This window comes from Zonotrichia leucophrys, chromosome 1 (genome assembly GCF_028769735.1).
Source record: "Zonotrichia leucophrys gambelii isolate GWCS_2022_RI chromosome 1, RI_Zleu_2.0, whole genome shotgun sequence".
Classification (NCBI taxonomy): Eukaryota; Metazoa; Chordata; class Aves; order Passeriformes; family Passerellidae; genus Zonotrichia; species Zonotrichia leucophrys.
In genome coordinates this window covers 76,994,307-77,021,620 of record NC_088169.1, presented here as the reverse complement: position 1 = coordinate 77,021,620, position 27,314 = coordinate 76,994,307, and the positions used below count along the sequence as shown (strand labels likewise).

The following is a 27,314-nucleotide window of genomic DNA, read 5'->3' as shown; positions in this document are numbered from 1 at the left end:
ATTAGGAATCTTAGTTCTGCCCTCCATATGTGGAAGTGCATATCTGACTCTCTAAACAAATGTTACATCTGTTTGTGTACGTGTGTTAGAGCTCTCACACCCCCACCCCTGTTAAGTGCAGTACTGAAGTACATGTGACTGTGATATTACTTGTCTGATCAAAAGAATCTAATCAAGCATTGTATTCCTGAGCTTTAAGAGCCTGAAAGAATGTCATGTGGAAAGTGTTTCATTTCCTTTAAAGCCAAGTGGTAATATTTTCTTCTTTTTTAAATAAGCTAAATATACGCATTTTAATTTTTTCCCCTCTCCTCCTCCTTCTGGTCTTACAACACATTTACTTTGTTGCCCAAGCGCAGAAAACTTGCCAGGAAGAAGGGTGAGCAATGCTTCTGTTTCCCATGACCCTCAACTCTAATGTTGTTCCAAGAGCTCACTACTTACAAATGCCTTGATAAATGCTTTCATTCCTTTCATCCCTCCCCCGCCATCCAGAACAGGCCAGTGGGACTGATCCTCCTTTGAGCAGCTCTCTTCACAGAACAGGAGAATCTACTTAATGTAAAAATCATGGAACATAAAAGCATTGAGAGATATATTGCAGAATTTTTTACAGCTGAGGATCTGCATGATAGTTGCTGCAGTGATTTATTCTTGATTTCGCAGAAGGAGCTTCTTAGAGCTCCCTGTTCATACCAGAAATAATCCTATATTTCATTTTTTTCTCTGGAAAGATATTTGGATAGGGGTATTAGTGAGGACATTGGACCTCATTCTACATGTGCACAGCACTGAGCTGGCAGAACTGATCTTGTTCAGATAGTCTGAAGTCTGGCTCCTTAAGAATGTGTTGTAGCATAGGCTTTAATTATAGTCTGATATTATATAATATATTTCATTGTCTGCAAATGGACACATGTATTTTTAACATTTCTTTGGGTGCATGGTAAGATTAAGAACAAACAGAGAAAAATGTCTTTTCAAGTCTTACTGTAAGATCATCTGATGCACCAATACCTTACATTTCACTAAAAATCTGGGAATTCCCATATTTTATCTGGCAACTCCCTAGCTGCCAGACAGGAAATCACTCTCTGCTTTTTCAACTTCTGGCAGCATCTGCTCTTAGTTTCTTTGTCCTCTTTTTTGTGGTGCTTCTCTGCCTGCTCAGTGTTGCTGGGATGTGCCAGGAGGAGTGAGAAATGACGTAGCATGCCTGATAAACCGTGTTTCATTGCAAGAGTCTGGGGGGAGAATATTGGAATGTGGACCCAACTCCCTGGAAAAGTCTGACACTGTTCTGGGAAATAAACATCCATGGGGTGGGGGAAGAATGTGGAAGATCATGAAAGAGCATTTAAAATCCCCACAAGGAGCAAGAGGAAGTATGTTGAGGGTCAAAGCAAGTTTGCAGGAACAAAAGTTTAGGAATCTTTGAGACCTTTCTGATAGAGAACTATGGAGTAGTTTTACCAACAGACAGGGAAAATACTGAGAATGCAGATGAGTTAGTAATGATATTTATTTGAGAATGGAAGTAAAAGTAGGGAAATGTACTTGTTTTCTAAGATTTATATTTCTCCAGGACAGAAGAAATGTAGGAATATTTCAGGCCTTTACAGTGGATCTTGGTCAAAAAGTGTACAGGATAACAATAAGTAAAACTCTCATTGCATAGAAATGTTTTGGTTGAATGTAATTTAGAAAAATATAATAATATGCTAGAAATAGTACTAGGTTGTACCCTACAGCCAATCTTTACAATTTGAGAAGTAAAAGGAAACCAAATGCTTTCTGAAAATTGTAGCCATATTTGTGGGGAAAGACTGTAAAAAATTGCAGTGGTGGCAAAGGAAAATTTTCTGTTCTGCTTTGTACCATGTGATTAGTCACTTGTAAAGTGTAATTCTGTGAATATGGTTTCATGATTGAAAGGTTTAAACCATGCTAATTCCCTGCAAAGTCAGTTTGTTCTCTAATCAAATGCAGCAGTAAACAGTTAAACAGTCTTATAAACTAAAATATTGAGAAAAGATTTTGTAAGAATGAGGTAATGAGAAATAAAATACAAGAATGTGGGAGTATTGAAACAAAATGACATCACTTAATATGAGAAAGAGCTATGAAGTTACATACATGCTTTAACTTCAGAAAAACAGATGAGCAGTATGTACTGTATTGTGTCCTCCACATTAAGGGTTACAGGACATAGATTTTTAGGTGCATTTTTATTATTTCATGTATTTATAATTAGGCAAAGTCAAAACAAGTTAGTAATTTTATAGACTTTACAGCTTTTGCATACTGAACTAAAGTTCATTTCTTTCTGTTCTGATTATGTGAATAAGGTTAGGTTCACACAAAGTGAGTGGGGTAAGGAGAGGAATTGTGAAAAGAGGGATGGAATATGATCAATATTGTCTGTTGTCTGTATAATTTTATTGGGTTCAACAGTTATTTTCATGGAAGTTTTAGTATGTTTTTTATCAAGTAAGCATGCAAATGTGGCATAAAAATCCCCCTCTCATTAAAAATCCCCCTCTCATTAAATCATATCAGTGTTGTGTTCTTGAAGTGTCATCAAGACTGTGTTAGACTTAGTTCCTAACTGTAGAGAAGTTCTAAGAATATCCAAAGTATTGCACAAGTGTCTAACATAAGGAAGTTGTGACTGAACAGTGTTGGTATGAATAGCTATGAAGTTTATAGAACATACAGACTTTTCAGTAGCTCTTGCCTCATAGTTAAGAAAGTGGGGATTTTGTTGCATTTGATCAAGGGGATTTCTCAGTGCTTTCTAGAATGGGAAAGCAAATTGTGCATTTTTCTCATGGAAATATTCATGAGTAAGAGAACGACACTCAAAAATTTCAGTGCCTTATGTAACCGCAGAGGAATGCGGCAATGCATGGGCTGCATGTTGACATATTCTCCTGATGTCCTTTCCCTGGAGATTGTGGGAAGAAGTTAGCTTCCCTGAAATTAAGAGCAAAGCATAAAGCCTAAGGTAAAAAAGTAATGTAGGATTGTAGGGGTAGGGAGTTGGTAGAGAGTAGTTTGTTTTAGTTGCTTATTATTGTTCTGTGAATAGCAAGTTGGCAAAGAATATGCACTCATGAAGCTGGCAAATAAAGGGGATAAAGAGTTTATTGAGAGCAACAATGAAAGACTGTGTCAATACAGAGCAGTGGCCCTAGAGCTGCAAAATCTCTGGCACTGGGCACTGGATTCTCTATTCCCTTGTGGTGCTTTCTTGTGGATTCTTTAAAAAAGCATTGTGGCATGTGGCCAGCATTAGCTCGATCAGCCCCTGCAGATAGTCTTTACTCTGTGCCAGCCTGCCCTGTGTTTTGCCAAATTAAATTCTGCTGAATTTGGATAAAATGTGGTCACTCATGAAAGGAGAAGATTTTTTTTCTCTCTGTTGTCACTTTTTTTTTTCCTATGATAATCAGAAAAGTTTATATTATCCGGAAATTAACTCAGCTGAGAAATAAAGAATAATAAGTGTGTGTAAATAATTTCATCAAATAGACTTCTAAAAATAGAAATACCATGGAAAATATTCCATTCAAAGGAAGGAGTCCTTCAAAGGAAGGATTGAAAGCCATGAAACCAAAGACATCAGAAGCTGCATCAGCTGACTATACAGATCTTTTTGTCAGTGTTTAGAAGGCATGTTAACGTGCACTGTAAATTGCTCTCTAACTGTAGGTGATTTGGACATGTTATGACAGTGATGTTTTATTAAATTGGGATTACCTGTTCTGGCAGCAAAACCCAGAATTCTTTTCGTATGCAGTCGAAGGAATTAATTGCATTACTGGCATATGTGCCAACATTCCCAGGCTCAGGATTGCTGCTTTGGGATGATTTGTAAGACATTTTCAGGTCCCTTTATTTGTGCTAACCTTCAGGTCCCTTTATTTGTGCTACTATATATGTTATGAGCAAGAAGATTTTTCTAAATGTGATAATTACCTAAAACTACTGATAATAATTTATTTTTAATTTTAAATTATTAGTGAGCAATGAAGAGTGAAAAGGCCGAAATAGCAAAGAAAATGCATTTTGATGCCTTTCTCTGAATTAGAACCTACTACTGTGGAACTGGAAGTTTTAATGAGAAAGCCCTTAAGCCAGGAAGAAATTTGAAATATACTAGTGATATACACAGTCTTGTGTGATCACTGCTTTTAGCTGCTTAATCATTCATATTGCCTAAACATAATTGTACTGCCAGCTTCTGTGTTTACAGTCTATGGTGTGGAAAAAGATATCCCACTGTGACATGTTCTACTTACAATCAAATTGACTGTAGCAAACACAGAAGCTGTTGAAGTTCAGTGCTTCTCAGTGGGGTGTTCTTGTTCCTCCAGCTTATTTCTGGCTGTTGATATAGCTCAAATCCTTGAAGCTCATTCCCTCATAAAATAACAAAGCTGAGGAAGTTCTCTGTTCATCTTCAGTGTAGAAGTGCCTGTCATGAACTGTTTAGGGAGACATGTATCTCACAAGCATTTTTCCTGAATAAATAGTGTTTTACAGATTTATATTTGTAATACTGAAAGCCCTTTTTTCACTTTTATGAATTTTTAAATGCTTCCTTGCTTCTGTCATTTAGTGTGGTAAGAATACTGCAAACCATGCTCACAGCTGCTATTTCATAATAATAATCATGTCTCTCATATAAAAACTACTTTTTTTTAAGTGTTTAGATAACTTAGCCTGAGCAATTGTTTATAGAATGAGAGTTGCTTAAGAAATAAATTAAGAAAATAAATCTATTTGTAAAGCAATTAAAAATAACCATAATTATGATTGATTTCCAGGTATTGAGGAGTAGAAGTCAACAAACTAGATAAATATTTCTCTGTGTTTTAGCATGCTGTTTTATCAATTACTTTGGCTATACTGTTCAATTTCTACTGTGCTTTATTCACATATTACAATATCTTAATGCTAAGTTTTGCTGACTAGCTTGGGTTTTAATAAACTTGTATGTCAGTGCATGACCAAATGGAGTATCTCATCAAGCAGAGCACCACAATGCATCATATCTGGTGGTGGACTCTTACTGCCCCACAGGTTTGAAACACCAAAGGTGACTGTACTGTACTGAGGTCTCCTTTCCAGTGTTCAGCTGTCCTGAAATTCAGCCGACTGAAGGATTGCCTCTAATATCCTGCTAGGTCAATCATCACCCCTTTGCTTCTTCTGTCTTTGAAGCCATGGAATAATAACTAGCTTTGTGTCAGATGGCCAGATATGTTGCTGTTACTGTATTAGCCAGAGTGCCTGTTTGAAGTCCCATTTACTGCATTCCAGCTGGTGCTCAGGAGTTCATTTAGGCATGTTTAATCTTCTCATGAGTTTTCAACTGCTGTTTTTCTTTATTAACCCAGTGAATGATACCAAGCTTTCCCAGTATGATTGACAAGAGTCAGGAGGAACATTGGTTATTGGAACTCCATTAGCTAATGAAGCCATCTTTGTAAGCAAACAAGTGGAAAGACTTGGGCTTTGATGTGTTTGCTGAGAACACTTTCTTGCAGGCTGCTACTAGTGTAGGGATATGAGTCCTCTGCAAGTGCTCCAAAGTTTCTGCTTTTGGAGATTGATTGATCCCTATCCTAAGTTTGGACTTTCTGCTGTTCTTCCAGACACCAGACTGGCAAAACCGAACAAATGACAACCATCACAGCCCAATAAAAAAATTCATTGTGCTTACCAACTTGTGGAAATCTTTTCAAGTGTCCTTGTCTGTAGGACTTTGTCCTTGTTGTGACAGGCTGTGCCATGCCGAAGCATACACTTGTTTTTTCATTCTTCAGGAAATAGCATCCGTCATTTCATCACATTGTTGCAATGTATTGTTCTCTCCTCCTCTTCAAGACTCTAAGTAAGAAATTATTTTACAATCTGTTTAACAAATCTAGGACAAGAAAGTGGAAGAACAGTTCTTGTGATGCAAAGGGTCTGGATCGTCCCAGTTTTATTGTCCCATATTCATCTGTAAGGCTCTGATACCTAAAATAAATTAATGTATTACAGTTCATATTACATACTTCTCTTTGGCAATTTCAAAGAAAGTGAGTCTTAAATAAACCTGCCTTCCAGAATAATCCAGAAGATTTATATGTGGGGTTTTTTTAATTGAAAAATATGTGTTAAATAGATTAATCAAATATATAAAACTTCAGGGAGAAGTACAATAGAGTAGTGCATTTCATGATTCCTCAGTGACTCTCCAGAATGGATGATGACTTTTATTATTCTTTCATTGGCGTTATGGTACTGATGATTGGTATTGTATGTATCCATATGCAATACTGCTGTTATATTACTTTGTTGTGGTTAAGCTTTGTTGTAGTTATCCTTTTATTATTTCCGGTCACAGTGTGGTAACTTCTTTAGTACTTCCTCTTTCAGCCCCACAAAAAAAAAAATCTTGTTGGCCCATTGATTTGCTGAAGCCCTGACTAAAACAGTCAACTCTGTCACAGTTACCTCCTTGCACTGACAGTATGTAGTGTGTAGATGGCTACTCTTGTTCCTCACTACAAAATGGAGCTGAATTCTTCTTTGGAATCAGAGAAAGCAGGGAACAAGTGGTAGAGGTGAATGAGTACTCTCAGAAAATACATATTAACAGAACTGCCCCTCTGAAAATGAGGGTTACCAGGTTGCATTTTCCTTCTTTTGCTGACGCCCAGAGAGATTACTTCAAGTGCCTGCAGAGGAGCAGGGGCAGCAGCCTTCGTGAGCTCGTTGAGACTTTAGAGCAGCCATCCTTCCCTGGTTGATAGACTTGTACTGCCAGTCAGTAAAGCTGGTGAGCTTTTCATAGTAACTTAGAAGATCAGTTGTCTCTCCTTGAAGGAAAATTTCTGCCCTGAGCTAAATTAATGTTCTAGTTCATGTGAATTCAATGAAAGGAGGGACAGGACTTTACAATGCTGAGTAAGAGCAACTCTGAATAATGCCACAGACTCTAAAAAGGTGATTTGTGTGGTGATTACCTTCCTTCTGGAAGCAGCAGCATGCATTGAGGACACTCAGTGACATTAAGACTTTGGGATATGCAGGGATAAATGACATCTTGTAAACCTGGGCGAGGTCTCTGCTCTATCTGCTCTTTTTTTTTTTTTATCCATCATTTGCCTCTTCTTGATTGGAGACAGTTGCTCTTAAATATTGTTTAATTCAGTTTTGAATCTTGGTATCTTTTAGAAAAGATATGCCTACTGCACAGCTGCTCCTTTCTGTGACTGGGTTTATAATTTTATAATCATTTAAAGTGGTGATACTCCTAAGAAAGTGATAAGTACGACAAAGTAGCACTGCTTGGTCCAGTTGGTGATTCAACTGCAATGTCAGTCTTAGAAAGTAACTCTTATCTCAGCCTTTAGGAAGCTGTCCAAGTCAGCTGGAATTTTCTGTAGAATAATACTTTTTTATCTTTTAAGGTTAGATTAACTTTGTGCAGAACTTGAAAATGAGTGTTACAGGAAACATCTGACCTTGGAACTTCGTTTTATTCTTTGCTACATTGAACAGCTTTAATCTCATTATGGTATTGTCTAATACTCTCAAGGTATGAGGAAAGGCCTCATATAGAGACAGATATCACCAAATGGTATCTTGCTGCATGAGTTTATCAAGTTATCTCGTGAGCTCCTTAATTCTTCATTCTTAACTATTCTTAACTAGAATAATCCTATTCTGAACTAGGTTAAACATACCTCCTTCAGGTTCAAAATGTATAAGCTGTGTCTGATTTGCTGATACAGTGAAAGAGCAATTGGCATCATATATCAATAATCCAGGATATGAAGTAGATACTCCATCTTTGGTATTTTTAACATTTATTTTCCTTTACTTTGACATTTGTTCCACCAAATCCTGCATATGTGGAAGAATGATTAGGGGAGAGCCGATGCTCTCTCATTTCCCTTCACATTCACAGAGATGCTGTTCATCATGGGCAGTATTTGATTGTCCAGAGGAAATAAACCTCCACTCCTATTAGCAAGAGTTAATTTTGCATTCCAGTACACTTGAAATATAGAAATGTTTCCATTCAATTGCATTACGGCCATGTAATTCCTTTTGGCATCAGTTGCCCTACAGCGATTTTATAGGAGGGTTTGGGATATACTCAGTATAGTAACCTGGTGAAAGAGTGAATAATAAAACTGTGTTTCTTCCTTAAAACTTAAAATATACTACTGTGACAATTTCAAGTTTAGATCTTTCTTACAAATGTAAAACAATCGTATACTTAGCTATGAAAGAAGCTGTATTTGCATAAAACGCAGTCATTCATCTTATAAAGATTATTTTGTTTTCATGTATACAAACAGTAGGAAGCAGTTTTTGTTTAGCATTCAATTTGTTAATGCACTTATTAACATCATCTTCATGTACAGCACAGTAGGAAATGTACAGTAAGGATGCAATAAATCTGGGTAGCATTCTTTCCTGTTTCCCATGTGCTGCTTTATCAAAAGATACAGAATTTGTTTACCCAGCTCTTCACATCTTCGTTATTTATCAGATATGCCTACAGAATTCCCTACTAATAGAAGAAAAAAAGATCTGTTCATGTCTGTATTGTCTAAAGATGATGGGTCTCTTTTTGGACTGATGTATTCTATAGCTACCTATAAAAATACAAGAGGAACAGTCATTGAGTAAATTCTGGCCAGTGCAAAATCCAGGAAGGGATTTTCTTGCTTGATAGTGATTACCTTTAATTAAACTGAAATAAAAAAAAAACACCAGTCATCTTATTTTGTGGATTGATGTTTGGAGGTGTTTAAAATCTTTATTTCAATCATTTTTGAATTCTTATTTCATTTAGGATAGTGAAATGGTTCTTACTATTGGAGATCATTCAAATTTAATCATACTTTGTGTGTATGGGAGTTGTTTGTATGTTGATCTAGGATATTAGGCCAGTTTGTATATTTATATGTTAGGTTTTATTCCTGCCTGGACAAAGGTTAGCCCTCTTGATTTTGTGTCCAGCACTGATTGAATGAGTATTTATGGCTTTACAGTAACAGAGCATAAAGAAATCACAGAATCACGAAATGACTGAGGCTGGAAGGGACCCATGGCAGTCATCTCATCCAGCCGTCTTGCTCAAGCAGGGCCAGGTACCCAGGACCATGTCTAGACAGCTTTGATGCTTTTGAAACAGAATTTATGACTTGACTTTCATTCATAGCTTACCCCTACCATTAATTTCCCTTAGATTTAATAGATGGCAGATTCTTAATTGTCAATTTTCCTAGCATCAGAACAGATGCCATAGATACAGCCTTCAGGATGCAGAAAATTGTTGTTGGTTTTCTGGGCTCATCTGGACTGGTGTTGTTTTTAAGTCTTGACCAAATCTATTCATTATCACATTTTTCTCTCCCTTTGCCATTAGTATTTCTAAGAAAAGAAAAAAAGATAACAGATTTATGTGGTTGATATTCTGTGGGGGTTTTTTGTAAAATTATTATGAAATTCTGCACTATAAAGTTTGGATTGCTTTGTGAAATTCACTGAAAATAGTGCTCATAATCTGTGGATTACCATGTTGATTGGCAAGCACTGTTTTTTTTTTTTTCCTCTTCAATTTCTTTTTACAAAGGTTTTTCACTAAAACACTTTACAGTGTGGTGTATAAGAATAATTATAATGTAATTATTTTGATAATGTTAATGAAAAAAACTGTCATGAGCTTTATTTTAATCTGTGAAGTAATATTGGAATACTTTAAAGAGTCGTATACTTACATATGCAATTTATCACTATACATCAATTTCTTATAATAATTTATTGCTTTTCAAGATGTATAAAAGTTCTTTAGTTGTCAATGTGATACATGTATCAATGTTTGAAATCTTGCATCAGCCTGTTTCATAGGTGTCTAGGATATCTCAGATATTTGATTTTGAAAATGTGATGGTGATTTTAAAATTATTTTAATGTCCAAAAATATACTAGAAAGAAAACTTTGTAAGCAGAAAAAATACTTAGTGCAGAAATGCATGATGCCTTGCTCCAGTGAAGTTCTAGTGGAGTAATTCTGATTTGTTTTTTTTTTCCTTGAATTCTAGATTTATCCATGGCAGTACAAAAATTTTCACAATCTTTACAAGATTTTCAGTTTGAGTGTATTGGAGATGCTGAAACTGATGATGAAATTAATATTGGTAAGTATTCTCTTTTCTTTGCTGTCTGAACATTTTTATAGTTTATTATATCATGTTATCAGAAATACGGTGGGGGAACTCACAGTTGTTTTTTAATGGTTCATGTCACAAAAATAGAAAAATTTCAATAAATAGCAACCATACAAGACTTTAAAAATACACGTCAAAAAACTACATCTTCATGGCATAGCTTGATTTATTATAGCAGAAGGTATTCAAGAGCACTTTTGTCAACTGAGTCAACTGGGAATCTTCTAAATTCTGCTGCTACTTTTATGTTTCAGTCAATTTTCAGTGGGTTACTAAAAGGTACATAAGTTTTCTATGATGTAACATAAGTCTGTAAAAAACCAGCAAAGTGTGTACTGATACACAGGAAGTATTTAAAGGTCTAAAAAGAGGAATATATTCATTACTACTTGTGCATTGCTAAGTATATGGTTATCTGAACTTTTGCCAGGATAATTTGCTAGCTGCTTATTGTTCTGTCTCTGTACACACCAGAATTTCTGCATTTGCAGAACTGAACAGCTCAACATGTCTTGAATGTAAGCCTCTTTAATGTCATCAAAATACTCCTCCCTCAGCAGACTAATCCTGGAAATGTTTCCAAGGTTCAGAAATTCAGCCACTCTTTACTGCAAGGCATTGCTGCAGTTGTAGTGATGCTTTTACACAGTAGCACAGCAGCTGGAGTGCTAACCCCCACTGGTAAGAAATTTGGATTACAATCCATCTTCAGAAAGGCTAAATTCAGTATCATGAGTCTTACAAACCACATGGCCCCCATACGTCTCCTAAAACATCTGAGAGGAAGTAAGATGGTTCTTAAAGACTAGTGGCTTCTAAAGATAAATAATTGGGCAGTACAAGAGGGAACATAGGACTTGTTGGTATTTTTTGAAGAAGTTCTATGTAACACAGAAGGGAAACTCAGATTTAGTCTTTTCCAAGTGTATCTATTAGTATGGTCTATTTTCAAGTCTCCTCTCCCTTCAATTTTTTTATTTTCCTGACTGAGTCATTGGACAGAAGGTCTGAACTTCTTGTTTTCACTTGCAAGGTTTGCCTCATCCTCACCCTACAACATTGTGGTAGTCAGAAGACTGTCATCAAAGAGGACTGGTATTTGGTCACGGTCTTCCACTAACTCTTAGCAGGGCGTGGGAGGGGAGGTTTAATTTTACTGGCAACTAAAAGTAGGGGAGTGACATCACTGAGCTGCTGCTACTCAGGTGTAAAACTGCAGGCATTCTTTAGGTGTGTCCACCATGGAAAGAGAAATGGTGTGCATGTACTTTTTGTCATGCTGCATATTATTTCTTGGCTGTTAAAATTATGCTGTATATGTATATTTTTAAACTAAATCTGCAGTATCTCAGCTATATGTCTTAGATTGGGTCAATAAATGTCTTAGATTGGGTCAATATGTCTTTTTTAAAGACATACGGTTTTGCATTTAAAATCAGGTGACTGAGAACAAAGACAACATTCATGTTACTTGTAACCTAAACATAGCAGAGAAAAGACATTTTATTGTTTGGACATTAAACAGGCATTTAAAACTGTTCAGGAAAAAAACACAGTTCATGATGCTTGACAGCTGATTTATTTCACTCGAAGCTTCAAAGAAGGGATTTCTAGCTTGCAAAGGACCAATTGCCTGATGGATTGTCATGTACATCAAAGAAGCTTGTAAGAGTAAAAGGTAAACTGACAGGAATCAAATTCAAGTCTAACAGAGCTTGAATGATACTGTGTGCTTTTATGGGGTAAGGCTCAATTTTTGATCTCCCTAGAGCAGTGACCTAGAATTTATCCATATCTTTAACATGCCCCAACAAGATATATGTTTGCTTATCATCAAAGACAGCTTTGTATAGATGAATCCTGCTCTGTACCTCCTTCTGCCTTCACCTCCTTTTTCTAAAAATGTCTACAGCTGTGCAGGCCAGGGAGTTCTACTTCAGTCTGCAATGATGTTCTGACTTGATAACATCTGTAAAACCCTATGGATATATGCACAGGGGCTTATTGTAAGGACTGCATTTCTATTTCATGCTTAGCATTGAAAATCTACCCTAATGTACCTTAGCACTGGGAATTCACCTCTGACTTGTTCTGTCAGCATGTATTTGAGTGGTTTTTTAAAGGTTCAGATTCTTTCTGCATTGAATATAAGTGATTTAGGTGATTTTTTCTTTTACCAATTAAAAAATATTTGGAATTGAATTGATAGCTCCGTTATCATTTTTGAGGTGATACTGAAGTTGAAGGTCTGTCTTTAGTAACTTTGTTTTGGCTTCTTTCTGCTTTCCAGTCTGAGATCCAATAAGAGCAGTTCTATTTGCATTGCCTATAAACTGTGCATTTTAGTTGTTCTTTTAATATAACTTATTTATTCCAGTAAGCCCATTACATTAAACACGTAAGAAGTAATTTTAGTTAGGCTTTATGACACACTCCACATAAACAGAATTATGGTGGTGTTCTTCATACTTATTTTAATCCATCTTCTATTTAATCCAGTGATTTATTTGTTTGGGTTGCTTTGTTTTTTTAAATTCCTGTTTTTGATTTCTAATTTTGATGATTTATTGTCTTTTATTTACAGGGATTTAATTTTTGCATAGAAGAGCTGTTCTTCTTTGACAAAAAAATCTTATCTGTGTCTGTATAATGCATTTTAGGTAGTTTTTTTCATGTTGCTGGAAGTTAGGCAACTTTATCTTCATAGTCACTTTCACATATACCATGCCTAGTTTAGACTCATGTTATGCATGAGTTGTAAGGAATTTCTGTGACTGTCTTGGATAAGTAGACTGCCTTGTTCCTCAAATCAGCTACAGTGCTTATGATTTTGGTTAGTTTCCTAACTGTGAACATCAAAGGACTCAAGCTATAAAACCTTTTTCAGTTTTTAATCTTTTTGCCAGAAAATTTGGTTTGAGAAACAGTGGTCCCCATCTTTACTAGTTTTTCTCATAAAAAAATAAAACAAGCCAGCAACAATTGCTGGTTTTGTCTCTTCCTTTGGTTTGGAATGCTTGTGGAAGCATGTGATATGCAGCAATGCATGACTATTTGATGGCAGAACATGGTTATTAGCTCCAGTTGCATGTGATTTAGTGAAGCTATAACTGTGTCTTGTGCAACTGAAAAGTTTTGCAGAAGATGGCATTTTCAATGCAAAAATAACAAGATGAGTGACAGCGAATTAATAGCACTAAAAAGCCATAGTAACGAAAGCTTTGTGTGACTTGCCCTTACTCTGAGAAGAGGGTGTGGCTTTCCTAATCTAACAACTGTGTTTTCCTGAGAAATAACAACAGTTGATAACACTTTGCCATTTGCTTTTTAGACATATCACCCTGTTCCCAGCCCTCTTTGTAAATATTTTGCACAAAAATTAAAGACTTAAGATTGACAGCAAAGGAGGTCAGTCATTTGTCTTGCCCAGTGGGAGTTTTGTGTAAAATGGGTGCATGATTTTTACATTTCAAACCTTATAGGTAACATAGAACTTTACATGGATGGGACAGCTGCAAAAACAATGTTTTTAATGATCATCTATCTTTTTCCTCAGTGTACACTGCAGGCATAAATTTTCCAAGAAGTAGGTTTGCTGAGCTCCTCCTAGTATTATCCAACTTGGTCACCTGGATCTCTCCCTAGGAATATCCCTGTTTTGATCCTCTTTTATTTTGTTTGTGTTATCTGATTTATGGCTGCTAGAGAGGAAAACAATAAACATTATTAACTCAATGGAATTCTGTCGTGTGCCTTTAATGAGTTTGTATCTATTTTGTATTACGGCTAATTATATATCTGTGAGATCTAATATCTGCAGTATAAGACCATGCTCTTCAGAATGTAAAAAAAAAAAAAAAAAAAAACAAAAAAACACAGCAAAGGAATACATTCTGATATTCTAGCATTTTATTTTAGTATCTGTGTTTTATTATCAAGTGCTGTTTAGGAAAGTGCACTGAAAAGCATAAGCCTTTCACTCCGTGACTGCTGGTTTTGAAGTCTGGGGCTTTCTTCCCTGCAGAGAATTATATTATGACAGATGTTTCAGGTAGCATCAGATGCTTAATTTAAGAATGTAATAGGATTATGATGATTTATGAAATCATTATTAATTGAGCCACAAAGAATAGGTCAGAAGTTCTAAAATGTGGTATCTTTTCTTGTGGGCGCTGAATTCTTCTCTTGCCTCTAGTGGCTGGGGCTCGTGATCTTTGCTGACTCACACCTCAAGTCATTCATGGATTATTAAATTGCTTGCAACTAACCATCTACAGAACTGTTAGCTCATACCTGGCAGTTATGTTGTTTACAGCAGTTAGTTTCAAGTTGAACTTTGAAAAATCGACTCAAATGTACTGGAGAGAAAGAACTCAAAACCAAACAAATTCAGAATGCTAATAGTAGTTGTTTGTTAGAGTCCACTACTGTGTTTTCCTTTCTTGTTTTAGTTGAGCAGTGATGCCAGAAGCTCAGTCTTCTTTTTTTCTCATACTGGGCATCCAGGTATACAATGCTTTTCATTTAGAATTTGCTCTACCCTCTTGGAGAGCTCATCAGAGGAAAAGCATCCTGTAATTCAAAGCAGCAAATAAATCTGTACCAGGAAATTTCTATAGAAAACTACAGAAAAAAAAAAAAAGGAAAAAAATAGTGATGTTTCCTTTTCCCCCCATCTTTTGTAACAGTGTAAAAGTGTATTTGACTTTAAGAGGTACCAAATTACATTTTTAATGGTGCATGCTGTGGATACAATATTCTGTTCAAATAAATAAATTTAAAACAACAACAAAAAATTGCATAGGAGCTTTATACATGCCTACAGCGTGTAGAGAGAAATCTTGACAATCAATCTGTGAACTTGGCAGTCTCCAGGTTAGGACACTGCCTTTTGGAGGTTCATCAGGAATCTGAGAAGGTAAATGTCGGGTTACTCATAATTTCAAGCCACTGTGGCTTTTGGTGTGTAATGCCTTCTTGAATTTGCTTGGCTCTTCTTGAATTATTTATTAAATTCAGTTGAGCCACCTACAGTCTGAATCACTTGGATATCTTACAGGTCATCTCCTTAATTACTTGAGGTTAAGCTTTCATGTTCAAGACTGTTCTTTTTGGGGTTAATATTCAACCTGCTTTGCACAGAATTCCCATTCGCAGCCAAGCTTCTGAATGGAATTACCAAATTCCAAATGAGTTTAAAATTGCTTCCACATCTCCAGTCTACTACTGCCTTATCCAAAGCAAAGAAAGGACAGGATCTTGCCACCACCTTGAGGGCAGAGTTCTGGGGATGGATGTTTTTTAGTGTAGGCATCATCCCAACAACTTTTCTAGTGCTTGAGTTTGTTGACCCTGTAGAATACATTAGGGACAAGTGTATTTACAAAAGGTGGTTTTATTTTAGATGGGTGGGGAAGGGTTGAGTCCTGAATTAGACTAGAAAGCTATTTACAATGGAGAATGAATTTGCATAGAAAGATTGTATGCTGCTTTTCCACAGTAATTATCTGCTTGGATTTGCCAGCTCTTTCCCTCTGGTAGAAGGAATGAATTTTAAGATTTAACTTTTTAGATTACTTTCAAAGCAACTTTGTTTAAGGTACTTGTAAGATCACAAGACGAGGGTCTTTGGTACTTGTATAGGATTATTTTTATCTAGAGAATTTCAATGGTACAATTTGTGGGAGGAACTCAGCACAATTGGGGTGTGGAATGACTAAAGTGTTTGTTTCAAATCTGTTGATTCTGTTCCTACCATTATTTTTTTAAATCCCTGTTCCATATTTGACAATTTAAACAAATGCCATCTGTTTCCGGAACTCTATTGTTTCTTGACTTCAAGAAATGAATGATTTTATGATAGTGCTGGGATTCTATCAAGGTTTCAAAACAACATCTGTCCCAGAAAGTGAAGGTTGCAACAGAACCCAGAAGTTGGTTCTGTTGGTCGAGCTCAGAGCTCTTGTCCTTGCTTTGGAAGGGCAAATGAGGCTGACAAATCAGGAAACAAAATAATGGTACAGTACATTTTTATCTATTCGGGAGGAAAAGGTAATATAAGATCAACAACAGAGTCCTTGTTATTTCTTTTTTTCTTGGATACCTATCAGAAGATTGTTGGAATTTGCATGCTCCATTCTCTGTTGACCTTAAGATGGGTGTTCAAGTGAAAAAACTGAATTGGGGTGGCTGATGCAGTTACTGCCATTTCTGTTTGTGCTACCTTTTTTCTGTGTCAGCAGTAGCTGACAGTAGGAGCTCTCCCGAGTCCCTGTAGTACTGGTGTACTAGCATCCTGGTGTACTAACAGAAGCTAAAATTCATGTTAGTTCATTTTACTGTACTGGACTGCAGACTGTGGTGTCTCAGATGCAGCTCTCACTGTGCACAGAAAGAGGTTGAGGCAGGCAATGGACAACAACAGCTTTGTTGTCCTGGTGCATTCTGCTAAGGAGTTAAGATGAGCCAAAATTTGATCTGAACAGCTGAGTAGATGAATGGACAAGTCCATGCCACTCACAGAGCAATATGGAATAGCTTTTGTGTCTCTCTGATATTTCAATCTTCTGGATGCTTGAAGGTGTATTCTACTTTATTGTCCTCATTCCATGCCTTCAACATACCTCTTTTCCTCTCCTTTGTCACTTAACTTTGTTATTTCTAGATTTGGACGTCCCAGTGGAAGCATGAATGCCCATAGGGAGACAATGTGAGGACTAGAGTGTTATAGAGTTGTTTTGAAAATAATGAGTATGTACTGTTGATGCATATAATGCACTTCTAGTAAAATGGCATAACATGTAGCGTTGTCAGGCTAGAATACCTCTTGAAAAATAGGAACTCATTTTCAAAACAGATAGTGGTTTGATCAGCTCAGCTTTGAAATATTCATCTTCGGGTTTGAGTAAGTAACATAAAAGATTTGTACTTTCTGAAATCAAAATGCTTAGCAGAATTTAGAGTTTTAAGCACAGGAACTTTTTGATTCTTTATAGGCGTAAATTCAATTAAGTGATTATAGCAAGCATAACATCTGTTAAAGTATTTGGTGATATTTTTTCTAAACTCTTCCACTATTCAAGCAATAAATGCAAAAACTTTAAAAAACAGAAAAACACTGTTAATGATTCTCAGTTGCATTCTGAATATATTGCTTTTGCTTTTACTTCCCCTATTTCAGCACTGATAAAGAGCCACACACAAGTAAGGTTTGTGTGTGTGTACAGCTGTGAAGACTAAAATATCAGGATTTTTTTCTTCACCTAAAGTATGGATGGGCCTCTGAAGAACTGGGGATTGGCAAGCCTGAAATATAGTCATAATTACTTCTAATTCCTTTATTTATGGAATGCTATGATTTAATATTACTTTTGCAGCTTAACATTGCTGCACACAGGGTTGTACATTGCACAGTGGCTGTTTCCTATGTTGTCTTGTTATTCAGCTGTTGAAAAAAACTTGGGGTTGAAGCAGCAATTTTTATCTTGGAATGGAAAATTTGTACTCGGTACATTTGTATTACAACTCTTTCTACTGGGATGGGGGAAGGAGAGCAAGAGAGGACTGTAGTCTGATTGCATCAGAATCCATCTTTGAACTTAACTATTTCTGAATATTCCATGTTTTTAGAGCTGTTCTTCCTCTGACATGTGATAGAATATCAGTCAACTCAGATGAAGCCAGATCTGTTCAAGTCAAAGGTTAATGGTCAATTTAGTTGAGGTAAAGATTAATTGAATGAAGTGAACTTCTCTGGAATGCTGTTAGTTTTCAATAGGGGCCAATTCAAGCTGCTGTTTTTCAAAGTGGGTCCCCAGCAGCACTTTAAGATCACTTTGTACCTGTTAGACAGAATTTGAAGTATTGAATATTGTTCCCCACACCCTGCTGAGTTTGGCAGCTGTAGGGCTCAGCCCCACTGCTGTGCCTGTGGCTCCATCAGGTGAAAAGAGAGGCTGATTTCTCTTTGACAGATACAATAATGTAAAACCCCATTTTGTAGTGTGGCATAGAGATGCAGTGTTTTTTAATGATTACTTATCTAAACCCTTATCTATTTATTTTATAAGAACATGGCAGAAAATGTGTATCTGTTGTGATTCGTCCCAAAAGCCTCCACCTCTTCACAGAACTGTAGAAGGGAAGAGACAAGAAAAGAGTTAGTCATTTTTAGACAGGTTTTGATATAGTGCTCTGTGTGAGCATATGACTGCTTGAGAGATCCTTCTCATGTTGCTAAGAAAATGGAAGAAATTATTTAGATGATTTAAAATGTTTTTGCTGGCACTCCAAGATGCCATGTGCTGTAGATTAGTATAGAATGAAGGAATGAAGTTTTTTTACCACATCTCTACCATGTTGAAGAATTCATGCTACACAAGATAGGTAAATTTTCCAAATTGAATTATGTATTTTCAATAACTGTAGTGCTTTTATAAATAGAGTAGAACACTAACACAGGGTAGATATGCAGCTGTATTTTTAATAAAGTGTTAACAGTGAAATGGTGGTAGTGGAATTACTCTTTGGTGTGGGTTTGTTTTTGTTTTGTTTTTACAAACATGCTGAGGTATAGACGGCCATTATGAGCTTTAAAAAAATTTCAGGACTCTCTGAAGTGCTTTGACCTTGTTTGATGTATTTCGAATTTTCTACTTGTATTTGTTTTGTGATCTTCTGCATGAGTAGGGCATGGCAATTTACTAATATTAAGTCAAGTAATTGGATTTATTTAAAATGTGTAACATTGCATGTCTTCAGATTGTCTCTCCAAGTATTGTGTTTGTCAAGTGCTGATAGTAAATCTGGGAATTCTAGATAACCTGACTTTCTTGCAAATCTTTTTAGTTCGTATATGAACATGTAGCTTTCTGCATAGGCCTCTGTTGAAAAGTAGTGGAGTGGAAAGTGTAAATGTATTGGCACAAAGAACTGTTTTAACTTTTGTACAAGGCTTGTATTTGTATGTTTAAATATTTGTGAGATGATAGCTACTTTTTATAGCAAAGAATTCTCAGATATGACACTGTTTGTTAGTGGATTTAGATGGTTACCCTGATGGAGGTTTGTTTCTGTAAAGGGGAAAGGATTTTTACTTCTAATAGCAGCCCTTTATGCTTTACATGTGTTTAGGAAAAAACTTCAGAAAATACCTTGCTATATTTGCTCATTAAGTTTTGAAAAGTGAAAATACTCTTGAGGTAAAATTGCCTTATATGGTATGTACATGTTATACTGTCCTGCCAAACACATCTTGCGGAGCTTTGGGCTTCAGTTAAGCTCAGATCTTGATTTGGTGCCTTTTATGGTTTTCATATTGGCCTGCAGTGTGAGGCACGTGTGTGTGATGCTCAGGCAGGAGGTTCCATTCTTGCTGTGGAATCACTGGCCTCTTCTGCTGGTTTGTCTCACCTTTAAAGTGTGACAAAACCCAAATGCATGTGCCTGCATATGGTATATGGCCTGCAATTGAAGGGCTTTGAAACTTTGTGGGGAACACTGCCTAGAAACATACAGGGATCAAATGCTATAAACCAGGGGAGATCAAATAGGAAGCTGTTGCTGAATATCTGATAGCTTCATTGTTGGTTTTGTTTTCATGGGTAATTTGCAGCACTTATTATTATCTCTCTGTTCTAATACTGTGAAGAGCCAAAATGCTCCTAAATATGATGTGGAGAAAAAATTACCACTGAATTTACTCTTGGCCTTGCAATGCCTTAACTCAAATGAAATAGAGAGAACCCTTGGGGTTTCTTTACTTTTAGTTACATGTATTTGAGTAGCTGTGCCCTGATGAAATTCTCTGCTTGCCAGCATGTAGTGGAACATGTGATCATATTTGGAGAACAATACATAGACCTTGAAGCATAAATTTGGGCATAAAAGGCTTAATTTTGTAATTTTTCTTGTTTATTCATTTGTGTAATTTCTGTGCAGAAGCTTTAAAACAAGCATTTTTCATCTCTGTCTCTTTGCTGTTATCATACTTTTTGTTGCTGATCTATAATTAATTTTCTGGCAAATTTGGATTTCCTTATTTGAGGTAGCACACTTATTTTCAATAATTTAAAAAATTTGACAAAATACCTTTCCTCACAGTTCAAGGATGGAATTTCCACAGGAAATAAAGTTACCACTCAAACTTGTGCTCCCTGGGAGATGCTTCAAAATCTGAAAGATCATGGAAGTATTTGATTAAAAAGCATTGGATTAAGTCCTTGCAGACTAGTTATGGAGAAAATAGTAAGAATGTTCACTTATTGCGTCTGAAATAGCTTCACATTGTCTGCTCTAAGAAAGTCTTGATTCTGTCACAAGAACAGTACAGACCAGACAGGGTTGTCTGTACCTTAGTGTGCCTTGCCATGATGGAACTCTTCAAGGAAATTTGTAGTTATTTGGATTGTAAGTTTAAACCACTGTCTTCTGGCAGAAATCATTGTCACTTTGAGAGTGTATTTCCATACTACAGTATGTTGATGTAATCTTTAAACCTCTACACTTGAATTTTTGTTTCATCCTGTGTCTTTTACTACTAGAAGTGCATTTCATTGTGTTATAGGAAGGTTCAAATAGCTTTTTTTACTGTTCTTGTGGAGGCTGTGGTAAATGTAAACACAGACAACAGGAATGCATAAGGTCCTTATTACAGATCCATAAAACCTGATACCTAGATTAGGAAGGTAAGAGGAACCAAACGGAGAGGATAAGACAGCGCATACAATAATAATTCCCCAAATTTAAAGTGAGATTGAAACCCCCTGAAGAAATGAACCATTATCTTGATATTCTAACTTCTTTTTTCACAATGGAATCTTCTAACATAATTCATCTCTTGACACCAATACTCAGCTTAAAGTGTATCTGACGTGCTGCAAGCTTGCAAACTGGAATTTACATAAATACTTTAATGATTTTTCTTAAACCTTAGCAAAAGAAAGCAGTTGCTGCATCTCCTCTGTTATCTTGGGAATGGTACTCAGAAGGGGACAAAATAACTAAGATAAACATTGATTTCAAATTCTGCACTCGTCTCCTATTTTGTGGTCTTTTCTGCTTTCCCAGTAAATATTATTTACAGTGCAGAGCTCAGTCTTCCAAGCTCAAGTTTCTTCACAAATGTTGCCATTTGGAAAGTGAGGGAAGACGACCTAGGGTAGAAATAGCGGAAGAAATAACAGTAGGTAAAGAAAATAGAAAACCTGAGCAATAATTGGGAATCAGACATATCAGACATATGTCTTATTATCCAAATATAGCTTTTCTGAAAATGTGTTTTAAAAATAAAGCCAACAGCTGCTTTCTGTAGGAAAATGTTGCAGTCATCCTGCACTACTGTTTTTTAAATTATGTTACAAAGGTGCTCCAGGCCAGTCAACATTAGTTATAAAATGCTTTGACACCAGTACTCTGCTTAAAGTTCAAAAACATTTAATGTTTTTTGCATTTTGCATAAATTATTCATTATTTCTGTTTGTAGTCTTAGGTGTTGATCCTTCAGCTTGTTCCCATTGGGCTCAGCTGTAATTCCCTTTAAAGCTCTAAGTAATTCTACACTTTTTATGTTTTATAGGTTGAATTCAGTAGGAAAAACAGGGGGAAGAAAGGATCATTAACAAATCAGTCCAGGTCATGACAGTGGTAAAGGAAACCTCTGTTGTGTAAAATAAGGCTCCATTTAAATTCATAGCCAAGATACTGAAAGACCAAGATAATTTCAGGCTTTGGGAGTCTTTCTGGGAGTCTGCATTCCATTTTGTAATGTGAAAACTTGCCATAGTGGTCATATTTTGAGAAATCCAATTTAGTTATCTACTGATAGACATTACAGATCCTCTGTAGCTTTAACAACATCCACAACTCTTCTTAAGTAGAAATTTCTGAGAAAGCATATGATTGTCTCTTCATACCTGTTGTAGCCTGTCAGTGTTACTCTGAAATGTTTGGTTTTTTCTGTCTGAAAGGAAGCCTTCTGTGGCCACTCTTGTCCTACCTACTGTAACCTCCCCATCACCACCACCTCACATATTTTCAATATGCCTTAAAGCCATAGAAAGAAGGATGGAAATTTTATTTGCTGTTGTGATTTGTTGAAAAACTACTTGTCATGGCTGCAGTTAATGCTAATCATTAAAAACTCTGGAAATACAATTGTTAATTAATAACTATTTAGTAATGTATTTACTGTAATTTTAGATTTGGAAAAGAAAACTTCTCTCAGCCTTCATGGATCTTATATTTATTCTGCTTACTCACGGAAGTCTAGTAAACAAGTGTTAATCGTTAGAAAATTTCCTTATGGGCCATTGGTCTATCTTGAATTCTGTTTCAGTGATGTATTATTTACAGGAACAAACTCCCCTGTAGACTTTAGCTACAGTTTGTGCTCAAGCATGAATTCAGGCCAGCTGTAGCAAGTCTGTGCTAGGTGTGACCGGTTCTGGAGGATGTACTTGACTGACCTTCCTGCCAAAGAGTATTGGGAGCAATGTGCAGCACAGTCCCAGCAGTTCCTCATTCAGATCAGGAGGACATAAGGAAATCTCTGACAGTCTTGCTCATTTTTGCCTTTCATACAGCAAGGTGTCATAAGAACATGTGACATATATCTGTACGTATTATTTTTTCCATGCTCGCATTCACATATCTGAAGATGGTGATGATATCTGCTCATAATGCAAAAAATTCTTGTTTTGTGTACTTTAGGGTAATTAAAAATTGTCTATGCATCATTTAAGACTGAATGTATAAATGGAAATTAAAGCCACAGTCCACAAAACATTCTGTTGTATTGTCTTCCAGAGTAGCTTTTAATTTCTGTCTTGGGTTGAGCATTACCTTCCAAGCTTGGCTTTATGTCTTTCAGTTCAGTATTGGTCATGCAAAGCTATTATATGTGTCATACACTTTGTCAACCTTTTGTCATTAAGTGTAGATGATGCCATATCTATTGCATGTGACATTTAGTGTACAGTGTAGCACTGTACTCTTAAATATTAAGCTAAGTTTGGTAGAGTAGCTTCAGTAATTTCCACAGATATGCTATTTTAAGGTGATACATTCTCTACACAAGTACATAGAAAAAACTTCATAAGATTTTTATGTGTGTTTTTTTCCTCTGAACAACTGGGTTGATTTCAATGCAGTAAATCAGATTCTATATCAAACTTCAGTTTCTTTTTAATTATGTGAATGTAGTTCTTTGTAGAGCTGTACCATGTGTTTGAAATGATAGGGATATTGGAAAAAAAAAAGAACATTATTGATTTGTTGATCTGCACCATTAATGTTTAAGCTGCTGATACTGTTAGTTTGTTTCTTTATGAAGCAAATTAATTAAAAGACTTTTCAATTAAAAGTAAAGAGATTAGCTTTTTTTCTTTTTTTGGTAAATAAAATAATGGGAGCACTTTCTCCTGAACAAGGGAAATTTTGCAGCTCATTGTTGTTGAGCTGGGAACACTCCAGAGAGAGCAGCTGGCAACCTGTTGTGTTTGTGATGAATGAGACCACAGGTATATATGGGTATATATTCAGTTGTTTCTACTTATTGGGCGTTGCTTTTCACAGGCATCATTTCCCTCATGATACCATTTTTCTTTAAGGGCTACCTTTGAGTAGCCCTCAAAGAAAAAGCAAACTGTTGGGATTTTTAATATCGCCTAATAACTTAGAATAAAATGTTGAGTAAGCACTTCATTTTCCTTTAAATGGTTCACCAGTAACAATAATTATTTATGAAAATAACTAAAAATGTCTTTATATTTAATATGCTAGGCTGCATATTGTACTTCATATTATTGGTGGTTTCAGAATTTATTTCTTATCAGCACATTCCATGACATTTCCTCTTGCAAAATACTTGACTCTTCTTTCTCCCACCCCGTTTTATATTTACAAAGTTCACTTCAATTCTTCTGTGTCTATTCTGATTAAAAAGAAGTAGATTTTAAAAAATGTTTTAGCATTACTAAGAAAAGATTGTGAATCTGGTGTGTAATGTCTGAGTGTCCTGACAGACAGTGGGCTGCATCTGACACAGATGAGTCTGATTTCTAAATCTTCTGGTTTTCAACTGCACAAAAGGACCTCAAATTATTATTGTTGAAATATCTGTTTGTTTCCTGTTGAGAGGTGTGAATCCAGAGTTAGGTGTCTGTGCCTTGTGCTGAGATCCTGATGAGGGTAGTAGTTGTGGAAGGGAAGGACGCCCCTGCCCAGATTTCCAGGTGTAGATCTCCACGTGGGTGAATTGTCTGGGAGGCCTCACACCCCTCAGTGACCTCTGCCCTCAGCATCCCTGTGTCTACTCAGCCCCAAACTGAGGTGAGGCAGGGCTGCTGCCTCTCAGCAACCAGAGGGCTCTGTGGGAGAACAGGGGAGAAAGAAGGAAAAGGGTACACTGAGAAAAGAGGAGCAAGGGTGTCCGGTTTTTGGCTGTTTGAAGGGCCTGGAAAGGCCCGGGGTGGCCTTGGGGCAGCCCGCGTATCAAAGGATGAGAAGAGGCTTCAGTTCTTCTTTCGGTCTCTGTGTTTATTAATTGTTTATCTAAAAGATTTTCTTTCGGCCCGACAGAGGTCTGCTCAGCAGCCAGCCATGAGCACACTGTCTCACCCTCCGGACAGTCACCTATCTTTATACCCAAAGTTGCGTGTACAATATTTATCATTTTTCCCCAATACCTTTCACCCTTATTGCCCGGTGCACTTTTAGTAATGACCAATCCCAAAGTGCCACCATCACCACAGAAGATGGAGGAGAAGAAGAAGAAGAAGGAGGACAGGACACGCCCCAATTCCTCCATCTTACTTCTCTAAACCCCCCTGTACAGAAATCCTAAACCCTGTGTTTCACCCTCTAATTAACTAATCCCTTCACCATTCACCCCGGTGAAATCCTCCTATCCTCATACAGGTGTCGTCTCCTGTGTAGGATCAAAGTCCAGCCACCAGACACTTCTGGCAACATTCCAGGACTCCCGAGCCCCCCAAGTGTGGTCTCGGTGACTCGGCACCTCAGTCCTGAGGTGCTGAGATCCCACACAAGGGCTCTCTTCCCTTTCCCCTTCCAGTGCAGCTTCCAGCACAGGCAAAGTTCTCTAGGGATAGACCCTGGATTTTAATGAGGCCACACTGAGTGGGGGCTGCATGTGTAATAACATGAAAGATCAGTGCTACAGTAGTCAGGGCTATTGTAGGAGAGCTGGCATGGGTAAAGCTTTTCTGAATGAATTTGGTGGCATTACAAGAACAGAAGAACCATGGGGGTCACCAGAGATGTCCATGTTGCAGAACTCTCTGCTGGCTGTGCATCCTTCACTATGCTCTGAACAACACAATGCCCAAGTTCTCCCTGTGCAACTCCTGAGCTGGGGATGGACATTCCATGGCTGAATGTAGGGATGGATGTGGATGTTGGGCAGCGGGCATCAGAGGTGTAGTCAGTTTTGATGCAAAGGTGTCTCTGCAATCAAAGTCTCATAAGATCAGAGGGATGGTTTGTCTCAGAGCTGCTGAAGAGTGTAGGTTCTTTGTTCTTAGTGAAACTGACCTTTGTAATTCCCCCAAAGGTGAGCCAATGGGGAGGAAAAGATGGAGACAGTTTCTCAGTCCTTAGCTGAGGCACTGTACAGGTGACAGACTAGTACCTTTGTATTAGTGTTAAATATTGAGGAAAATATTGATTTGCACATTTACAGAACATATTTTATATGCTTTTTTTCTGTGGCCAACCTGAATTTATTTAAATCCTAATCAAATGTTTCAACTCTTAAACTAAAAATCTCTCTGGTTCAGCCTTGAAATACAAAAGATGAATCAAAAGCTTCTCATACCAGTTTTGTTTCGAGTTTCTTTTACACTCCCCTTTTTCCTCCCCCCCACTCCTCCACATCCTCATAGTTTAGCCATGTCTAATTTTTTGTTTAGATTTTAGCATTTCATATTGACTACATAGATATTCTTGAGTGTAAGACTCTACATATTCCTAGTCAGGTAATCAAAGGCTTCTCTTGCTAGTTTTTGTTTCGGGTTTCTTTTACACTCCCCTTCTTCCTCCCCCCATAACTCCTACACATCCTCATAGTTTAGCCATGTCTGTCTGGCTAATTGTTTGTTTAGATTTTAGCATTTCATATTGGGTACTTAGATGTTCTTGAGTGTAACACTCTACATATTCCTAGTCAGGTATAACCAACCAGTTTATAATCCTATTTCTTTACCTGTTGTTTTTTTTTTTTTGTTTTGTTTTGGTTTTTTTTTCCATGGGATATTATGAGCTGACTAAGAGATTGCGTTAATTCAGTGGATATCAAACTGAAAATCTTGATATCAACATAACTGACAAAATCTTCTGACACTTGTGTTCTCAGGGAAAAATATTAAAGGAAAGGACTCAAGTTCCAAGTAGAAGGACGGTTCACTTACAGGTGTATTTGGACTAAACCAAGAACTCATAACAGGGAAAAAAGAATTTGTCAGCAAACATTGACTTAGAGGCCAAGATATGCAAGTGTAGCATCATAGTTACAAAAAAAATTAGCTATGTAATTTCTTGCAGAAGAAATTGGAGCAAACAGCAAAGTGTTCTCCAACTGTAAAAGTTAGGAGAGAGAAAGGAGAATCCAAGGTCCAGATGGTATAAAGAATATAAATTATTTTGGAATGGTCCAAAAACTAAGTAACAGTTCATGAATGCAGACAAGGCAGCTAAGGCAAGCCAGATAATAGTTCCTTCTTAAAGGATCTATTACAGTACTTTCTAGAAAATGTGCTTATTTCCTTGAATATTTTAGAGATGTTGAGAAGGGATAAAACCATATTATTGGAGACTAACACAAATAACATTTAAAAAGATGAAAAAATAACTACGAGGTGGAGTTCCATTAAATACTGTCAGCGCTATATGTTCGTTAACTGCGAAGAATTTTTCAATCCTGTTCTTTTGAGAAAATCTGAGTTTTGTTTCCATTGTTTTTTTTACCTCTTTCAAAATGATTGTGATTGCCCCAAGTTTATTGTGAGAAACTGTATTTAGCAATTTGTATTCTGAGTTCAGAGCTTTAAACCA

At 36.7% G+C, this 27,314-nt stretch overlaps 1 protein-coding gene across 1 annotated transcript in view; it reads left to right on the top strand.

The window, feature by feature from the left end:
• Positions 1-27,314, top strand: part of ARHGAP42 (Rho GTPase activating protein 42) — a 143,972-nt gene that overhangs the window by 21,634 nt on the left and 95,024 nt on the right. Inside the window, exon 2 of the mRNA XM_064718584.1 lies at positions 10,119-10,214. Coding sequence (XP_064574654.1) covers positions 10,119-10,214 — 96 coding nt within the window. The remainder of the gene's footprint in view (positions 1-10,118; positions 10,215-27,314) is intronic.